An 8,457-nucleotide genomic window follows, 5' to 3' on the forward strand; every position below is an offset into this window, starting at 1 on the left:
GTGCCCTACAGCAAAAACCTCTACGCCCCCAAAAAAAATTAAAAATAAATAAATAAATAAATATTTTTTTAAAAAATTAAAATTAATTAAATGCCTTGATTGGGTACAGGAAACAAAGGCAGGATGTGCCTTAGAGGAACTTCTGGTTTTGGGGAACCCGCATTATCCTGTGTAGTCCAGGTAACTGGATATGAGGCGAGGGTGAAGCCATGACACAGGGGGGAGGCAAGAGGGACTGGTTCTTCTGGGTGGAGAGGGGCAAGGTGCCAAGATAGAGGGCTCCTGAAGAGGGGGAACTGTGGAGGAAGACTTCTGCCCAGGGCATGAGGTCGGGCACAGAGCATTCTGATAGGGGAAGGGAAGAACAGAGCAAAGGTGTAGAGACTGGCCCGTGCCCACCGATGAGTCAGTGGAGTCTTCGCATGGGCTAGGTTCACTCTCACCTTCTGCATCCAACATCTTGGGGATATCCAGGTATTTTTCCGCCACCTCAAATGCAGTGTTCAAGTTGCCAATGGGGTCATCCTAGATAGGTGTGAGAGGGGAGAGGTAAAAGGTCAGCTGAGGGCAGAAATAGGGTAGTTGGGGCTGGGGTTAGCAGAGGCCTACCTTGCGCAGTTTGGCGTAGTCAATGAGGTCAGGGCGGTGTCGGTGAATGAGAGCACAGAGGGCCAGACCATCCTTCCAGCTGGACAGAGAGGAGAGAGGGTCAGGCCTGGGTTCAAGCTAAGGTCCTGTCCTATCCTACCCTCGGCCTAGGAGCACCCCGTAGCAGGACAACCTCATTTGTAAAATGGAATAAAGTACAAACTCCTAGCTTGGTATTTAGGACCCTTCATTAGACTTGGTCCATCTCCTCTAAGCTCATCGAGATTTCTTCATATTCCCTATGCTTAGGCCAGACCAATTTCTAGATGTTTTGGCCTCCAGGTTCCCTTTGACTGGTAATGCCCTTCCAAAAATGTTCAAATGCTCCCTTTTCCAGGAATTCTATGTAACTCTCCCAGATTCAGTTTCAATTCAACATTTCCTGAGTTCTACTTTCAGGCACTGTCCCAGGTCTTTGGCTGTGGCTGGTGACAGGGCCAGCTGGGGCACAATAAGGAAGGCTCCTTTTTGTGCCTCAGCACCTGACAGAGGCCAAGGCGCATTTGCTGACCAGCGACAGACCTGGTGTGGAAGTTCTGCACGTTGACATTGCGGTATGGTGCTGTCTTCCTCTGGCACCACAAGAGCAAGCCTTCCTTGGCCGAGGTTTCTGAAAAGGGAAGGGAGTGAGACTATTAGTTGTGAAGGGGTTTGAGCCAGCCCTCTGCCCCCTTCCCCACCACTCACCCTCCACAGAGATGTCTTGGATGGCGAAGCGGAGGATGATGGTCCAGATCATGCCCAGGGTCATCTTCAGGTTCCCATCAACAATCTCTGCAGGGTGCGGAAAGGGCAGACTTTGTCTGGCATTCAAGGTCTTTGCTGCCAAGTCTCAGATCACCTTCTCCCTCAATCCTCTGGTCCTTGTCCTGCATCCCAGTACTACCACCTAGTAGGTCCTTAAAATATCCACTGTTTTGTGGACCAGCAGTTAGCATAATGGCTATGTCACTGGACTCCCATGTAGTCGACCATCGTTCCAGTTCCAGACCAGGTGGCTTAAACTTACATCGGGCGCATGTGTGTGCATGCCAAAGATCCCAAGAGGAGAATGGAGGAGAAGATTTTGGTGTGGCCATCCCCCCAGGGGGTGATTTCTCATTTTCTGTTTCTCTGTTTCTCTCTGTATTTCTGGTGAGCGCACACACCTCTAGGGAAAACCTCTAAAAAAATAAAAATCTACTGCTTTGTATGTGTGGTGTGTTCATTTATTTATTTATTTACATTTATTCACTGAACATCATCACAGCATACAAAATGCAATTTCCCATCCAGAATACACTGTATGGTGGCATGATAATACATGTTATCAACAAATAATTTTCCATTTCTTGTTTCTTACATATATATATTTTTTTTTTTTGGAGAGATTTTCACTGTAGGGCGCGTGCGCTCGCCAGACAGACAGAGAGAGACATAGAGACAGAAAGCGAGAAATCACCCCCCAGGGGAGATGGTCACGCCGCAATCCCTTCTCCTCCATTCTCCTCTCGGGATCTTGGGCACGCACGCACACGCGCCCGGCGTGAGTTTTAAGCCACCGGGTCCAGGACACGAACCGCGGTCGACTACGTGGGAGTCCAGCGATATAGCCATTACGCTAACTGCTGGTTCCCTCTTACATATATTTTTAAAAATAGGATCTTGCTATGCCATCGACCTCCTGCCTCAGCCTCACGAGTAGCTGGGGGCATGCCATTGTGCCCAGCTTTTCAGTGTAGGCCCTGATCCAACCTGGGCCTCAGCAGCAGTGTACCAGCCCTGCAGTACTTAGGCTGGGCCAAAACATCTATTTTTATTTAAAAATAATTCAGGACCTGTAACTGTCTGAGATAGCTCAGGCTGGGGGACTGGAGGAAGAGGACCCAGGCACAACCAGAACCTGTTGGAAGGTTCCCATCTCTTTCTCTCTCTGATATATATGCATGCACTTTATCATGCACAAAAAAAAAAAAAAAAAAAAAAACAATAAAAATAAAAACGATTCATGGAACACCTGCTAGGACAACTGTTGTGCTGGCACTTTGGGTACATTTGATCCTGACAATCTCTTCTGCCAGGAGGGGATGATTATCCCCTGATGTTAGGAGAAGCTCCCCATCCCTTACTCAGGCTCCCTCCTGTCACCTCCTTACCTTCAGCGCCAATGGACACCAGCTTAACCCCCTTGCTAGCAATGAAGTCCAGGGCCTTGTTGACATTGGCAATCTTGTGGAAGCGCATCTTGCCTTTGTCTGGCCTTGGCAACCTCTCGCCTAGGAGAGAAGAGGTCAAGGGTCAAAGGTCATAAGAGGCAGCTAAGTTTAGCCCCAAACTCTTCTCCCAAGCCCCCTCCAACACTCTGTTGCCACCATTCCCTCAGGTCTCTGGACTCCCCTGGGTCCTGGAGTCCCTGGGAACTAATTGCACCCCTCACCTGAAATGACCTCCAGGAGCAGCATGAGTTTGAGGCCGTTGCGGAAATCCTCCTCGATGTTCTCTATCTGGGTGCCCGCCTTGCGCAGGTGTGAGTTGCACCAGGCAGTGAAGGTCTGGGGGCAGAGGACAGGACTAAGACTCTAGGATTGGATCTAGGGAATACGGGACACAGTTCTGACTCCTCAGTCAGGGTACGTCTCAAACTCAAGGTCCTGGATTCAGGGGCTTGAAGGTGGCATAGTGGTTAAGGGCGTTGGACTCCCACATGGCTGACGGTGGTTTGAGTCCCAGACCTGGCGACTTGCTTTCTTCTTGCTTTCTCTCTCTCTCACTCTGTCCTCTCTGGTCAAATTAAAACAAACAAATAAAATAAAATAAAATAATTATATATATTTTAAAAATAAAGGTTCCAGATTTCAGTCCTGACTCAGCCACTGACTCACTGTACATTTCAGGCCAGTCCCTTTCCCTCTCTGAGCTCTAGCCTGGGAGGGCAGAATGGTGTCTGAGAAACATAGGCAGGCCCCTGCTTAGATTTGAGACACCCCGCTGCCAGCACTCTAGCCATGGCTGGTCTTACACACTGGAAGGGGACTTAAAAAATTGAACATACTGGGACCAGTAGACGGCATAATGGTTATATTGCTGGACTCCCACATGGCCTCCTGGACTTGGAGGCTTGAAACTCATGCTGGGCACGGGTGCATATGTTCCCAAAATTCCGAGAGGAGAATGGAGAAGGGATTGTAGTATGGCCATCCCCCGCTAGAGGGGTGATTTCTCGCTTTCAGTCTCTCTGTTTCTCTCTCTAGAGAGCACAACTGCCCTATAACAAAATCTCTCTAAAAAAAAAAAAAAATTAACATACTATGGGCCAGTCTATGGCCTGGTGGTTGAGGTGGCTGGATCCAGCATGGCCAACTGCATGGTTCAAGTCCTGGACCCAGTGGTTGAAAAACATTCTGGGTGTGTGTACGTGGATGCCCAAAATATCAAGAGGAGGGAGGGATGGAGAAGGGATCACAGCATGACTATTGCAGATGCTTTCTCACTTTCCCTCTGTCTCTTTCTCATGGTGCATGCACCCTCTGATAAAAAAGAAAATAAAGGGAAATTCAACATACTCCAAAGTGCAGGGCCCTTTGAGGCACAGGGGCCAGTACAGGGTGATACTGCCTTTCTAAAACCTGAAAGATTCTGGGTTAAAGCATACCCGGCTCCAAGGGTTTCACCTGAACATCTGTGTTATTTTCATCTAAGCCCTATGACCTTCCAGGGCTTTCGTGGACTGGCCTCCAAGTAGCCCCAGGGTGCAAATGCTATGCAGGCTGTGGAGATTCTGCTGGACATGTGGGCCCAGCCAGACCTAGTTTCTGACGGTGAATCCATCCCCACTCCCTGGTAAGCTCAGACTCAGCCTCCATGGGAGAGGTAGGAGGAGTGGCATATGGCTATGCTTCTGAGGAGAGGGGTGAACTGGAGCCTGGTGTGTATGTTTCTGCCAGCCTACCAAGCCATCAGGCCCTGACTTCTACCATTAGCTATAGAGTGCTTGGTTGAGTCCATAGTTGGGATCCAAATCCAGCTGAGTTACTAACTCTCTGTGATCTAGGGTCAGTCCCTGCCCTCTCTGAGGTTTGGTCTCTCCATTTGTACAGTTAAGGAGTCAAGATTCCATGATGTCTCAGGACCTTCCTCTAGCCTGGCAGAATTCTAGAATTCAAAGCATTCACTCATCACAGTTACTCCAGAGAGGTAACCCTGGAAGCCATCTGGAATTCTTTCCCTCAGCCAGCTTTCCTTCCTCAGACCAGCTTTCCAGCTGCCCTGGGAGCTGGACATGAAAGATGATAATACTCGAGGGGCTGCTATCGTTCAGGGACCAGAGTGAGCTTCCTGTTGCTGGACGTGTGTAAGTGGGTACTGTGCATTATTTGATGGGAATCCAAGGATGTGAGAAGCCAATTGGATTCTCTGCAGTTTCTTTCCACCCTGGAGTCTGAGAGGCTCTGGGTCTGGAGAGGGTAGGAGGACAGGCAGATGTGGGTGGGACCAGATATGACTCTTCCTGAGATGTGGTCCCTGCCCCCAAATTGCTCACAGTCATCCAGAGTCATGCTGGTCTGAACTGTGCTGGGAGAGCCATGCCGAGGAGTCTGAGAGAGATTCTCCAAATCAGGTGAGGGAAGTCTTGGGGAAGGCTGATATGTGGTTAGAGCTGTAAAGTAGGAGTTATTCAGGCCAGGAAGGGCAGGCAAGGACATTCTAGGCAGGGGCAGCCACACGGACAAATGCTGGGCAGTGAGAAACAGTTGCTACGTTTGTGGGACTACAAGTCTCTGGGCATTGCTTGGATGGTAAGGGGTGAGAGGTGGGCCGGAGGGGCAGCAGGAGCCAGGTCATGCACGATCCTGGGCGCTAAGCTGGGGAGTTTGAACTTGATCCTGAGGGCAAAGGTGGGCGGAGGGCTGCAGGCAGGAGGGAGGTGGGCAGATCTGTGTTTTAGAAAGTTCGTTTTGGTTGCAGAGTGGAGATAAGTGGCTTGGCAAGAGTGGAAGGGAAAAGTGAGGAGATGGTGACTGGAGCGGGGGGTGGGGTGGGGGGGAAGAGGACAGATGTCATTGAGGATGATGAGGCAGGATCAGCTGCAGGCGCTAGAAACATTTGTGCTTGCTGGATTATCAGTGCCCTGAGGCATGGGCTTTATTTTATAGACCTCCTTAAGAAACACTTAACAAATATTTTTGGGTGAGGTCGAATGATGGACGGAGGTGGGAGTACAGCAACACTGTGCAAAGTCCTGGGATGGAGGAGTTATTGGTGCAAAATGGAGCACAGAGGAGCAAAGATGGGGCGGTGCTGAAGTTGAGCACAAGGATGCTTATTAAAACCTTATAATAAGCAATACTCAACAAGGAACTACTCAAGTGTCCGACTACAGGGGATGCCAGCTGATTTACGGAGCATCTATTTGTGCAGCCACTGAGTGAATGGATGCGGTGAGTGGCTGTAAGTTGGGATGGAAGGATGCCCCTGATATTTTGTCAAGTGACAAAGGCAAGTTAGGGACTGGCATTTGTCACATGAGGGGCATGCAGCCTTGGACCCAGGAGAGGTCTGTGTGAGTGAGGGTGGGGACAAGAGTTATTGCTGAGCAGGTGGCAGCTGGAGCCAGGGGCAGGGATGACATCACTAGGAGACTGCTGAAACCAGGAACTGTAGCCATGCTTGCAGGGGGAGCCTAGGGGAGGCATGCAACCCAGGGCACCCCGGCCGAGTCAGCTGAGTCTCCCAGCCTGGGATCATCCTTGTCATGCAACCCAGAGGAAGTACTATGATTCTAAATTCTGGGATTCTCAGATCCTGAAAATTCCACTGCACTCCAGTCCCTGCCCCTTTGCTGGCAAAGGCTGAGCAGAGTCCGATGACCTCATGGTGCCCTTCCTACCCCCTGCCTGCCACTCCTCCAATATTTCTTACTCTGGCCCGGATCATTTTTTCTTTTGGGAACCCAGGTGTCCTGCCCCCTCCACTTGGGAAAGTCCTGGAATGAAAATAGCTCAAAAAGGAAGGGGGTTGCTGAGTGCCCTAGAAGGCTGGGCCTGAGCAGCAGCTGCCCATGTGCCCCTCTCTAGTTCCCTAAAGGCGCTGCTTCAGCAAAAGTGTCCATCTGGCTGCAGGGTCAGATTACTGCGTAAGGGGACCCAGAGCTCCCCTCCTCCCTGACCCTGTGGCCTTTTCAGTAGATTCAGGGCCCCTAAGTCAGAGGTGAGAGTGGAGAGGTGGTGGTGGGAAAGACGGAACAAAGACTTTCAGGTTGGGGGAACCTATTTTCTGACAGTACATAATTTAGGGCCCACCTCTGCCCCTTTCTGGACCTGTTTCTTCAATTATCAAGTGAGATGGAGTGACTAAGGACACCAGCCTATAGAGGAGATGGTGGGGTGAGGTCTACGATGGTCCCTTCTGCCCCACAATCCCAAATTCACCAGTTGCCTGGCTGCAAACCCTCTGGGTGGGTCTGGAAACATTTAACTGGAGAGTAGGGTGGGTGTTGGGAGAAAGATTCTTTTTCCTGAGCCACCCTCTACCAATAAACTTGGATCTCCTGGGCTTTGCCCAACCAGTTTTCACCAGCAGAAACGGGGTAGTGAGCCCAGGGGAAAGAACTCTAGGGGGGTGGAGACCCCAGACATTTTCCTTTATCTTAAACTCCTCCTGAGGGCTCCTAGCCCTCTTTTCCAGCCCTGGGAGACAGCAGAGGGCTGATGGCAGAGCCTGAGCTGGGGGCAGCACCCTAGGTTAAAGACAGGCTCTGACACTAACCTACTGAGATGCCTAGAACAAATCGCCTGACCTCTCAGGTCTCAGTTTTGCGGTCAAGAAATGGGCGAGCACTCACTTTCCGCTGCTGCTTCTCCCAGGCAGGGTCCAACAGCAGGTCGCGGTCCCAATCTTCCTCCTGTTCCATGTACTCGCCGCCCCCACCGCCGCCTGCGAAGGGCCCCTCCCCGGCCCCCAGACCCTCGGGCTGCATAACCATCATCATCTTGCTTGGGCTCCTGGCTCCGCTCCGCTCAGCTCGGCGCTCTCCCGGACACCGGGGCCGCGTTAAGTAGAGGCCGGCCCAGCACGGGATCGGATTCGCGCTAAATATGGGGGAGGAGGGTGGGGCCGGATAGGGACGAAGACGCTCAGGTCAGGACCAGACAAGAAGTTGTCCTGGGGCCAGAGAGTGCAGAATTAGAGGTCCCTAGGGTACTTTGCAGCGGAGATCCGGGGTTCGTTTTGGCTCAGCCGCTGTGTGACCTTGCGAAAGCCACGGACCCTCTCTGTTTCATCTGTACAATGCAGGTGACCATAATAGTGGCCGCAGCCGCCCTAGATGCTGCCCTCTCGGTCTCCGGACCCTCCTCTAGCGCCAGGCTGGTGGGAAAACGAACCTTATACCCATTTCACAGTCAGAAACACAGAGGGGCCGAGATGTTTTGAATGTTTTCTAGGGTGATGAAAGGATACACCCGAGCATGGGGAGGGACTCTGAGCCAGCTGGATGGGCCAAAGCAGGGCTATTAATATCGGGGCGGCTGTAGCGGTTGGGGGAGAATGTGCTGAGCCGGGAAACCCCGACGCCACCGAGGCTGCAACTCTATCCTCCCGGCCCGTGGGCCAGCCGCACCGGGGGGGCGGTGTTTCCGCGGGTGGGGCGTGGCCTCGCGGGCTGACCCGGCGATTGCTTCGCTTTGTCCCGGAGCTCTGTGGCCAACAACATTCCAAGCTTCGGCCGTCTTGTTCGGCTGTCCAATTGCCTTTCTGCATCCGCCCGCTGCTCCCTTGAGTCGGGGCGCCAGCCGCACGCCTCAGAGCTTCTATTGGGTATGGCGGGAGGTC

The 8,457-nt window shown here is 51.8% G+C and overlaps 2 protein-coding genes across 2 annotated transcripts in view; one reads left to right on the forward strand and one right to left on the reverse strand.

Annotated features, from left to right (window-relative positions):
* The window catches only part of ACTN3 (actinin alpha 3), a 14,854-nt gene extending 7,239 nt beyond the window's left edge, over window positions 1–7,615 (reverse strand). The window contains exons 1-7 of the mRNA XM_006171324.2: window positions 7,469–7,615; window positions 3,065–3,179; window positions 2,784–2,903; window positions 1,336–1,422; window positions 1,171–1,258; window positions 610–688; window positions 444–525 (exon numbers count right to left, since the gene is read on the reverse strand). Of these exons, the coding sequence (XP_006171386.1) occupies window positions 444–525; window positions 610–688; window positions 1,171–1,258; window positions 1,336–1,422; window positions 2,784–2,903; window positions 3,065–3,179; window positions 7,469–7,615 (718 nt within the window). The remainder of the gene's footprint in view (window positions 1–443; window positions 526–609; window positions 689–1,170; window positions 1,259–1,335; window positions 1,423–2,783; window positions 2,904–3,064; window positions 3,180–7,468) is intronic.
* Window positions 7,616–8,119: 504 nt separating this feature from the next.
* Window positions 8,120–8,457, forward strand: part of ZDHHC24 (zDHHC palmitoyltransferase 24) — a 9,168-nt gene continuing 8,830 nt past the window's right edge. The window contains exon 1 of the mRNA XM_006171322.3: window positions 8,120–8,267. Coding sequence (XP_006171384.2) covers window positions 8,120–8,267 — 148 coding nt within the window. The remainder of the gene's footprint in view (window positions 8,268–8,457) is intronic.

Source organism: Tupaia chinensis, unplaced genomic scaffold (genome assembly GCF_000334495.1).
Source record: "Tupaia chinensis unplaced genomic scaffold, TupChi_1.0 Scaffold149501_1, whole genome shotgun sequence".
In the NCBI taxonomy this organism is placed as follows: Eukaryota; Metazoa; Chordata; class Mammalia; order Scandentia; family Tupaiidae; genus Tupaia; species Tupaia belangeri.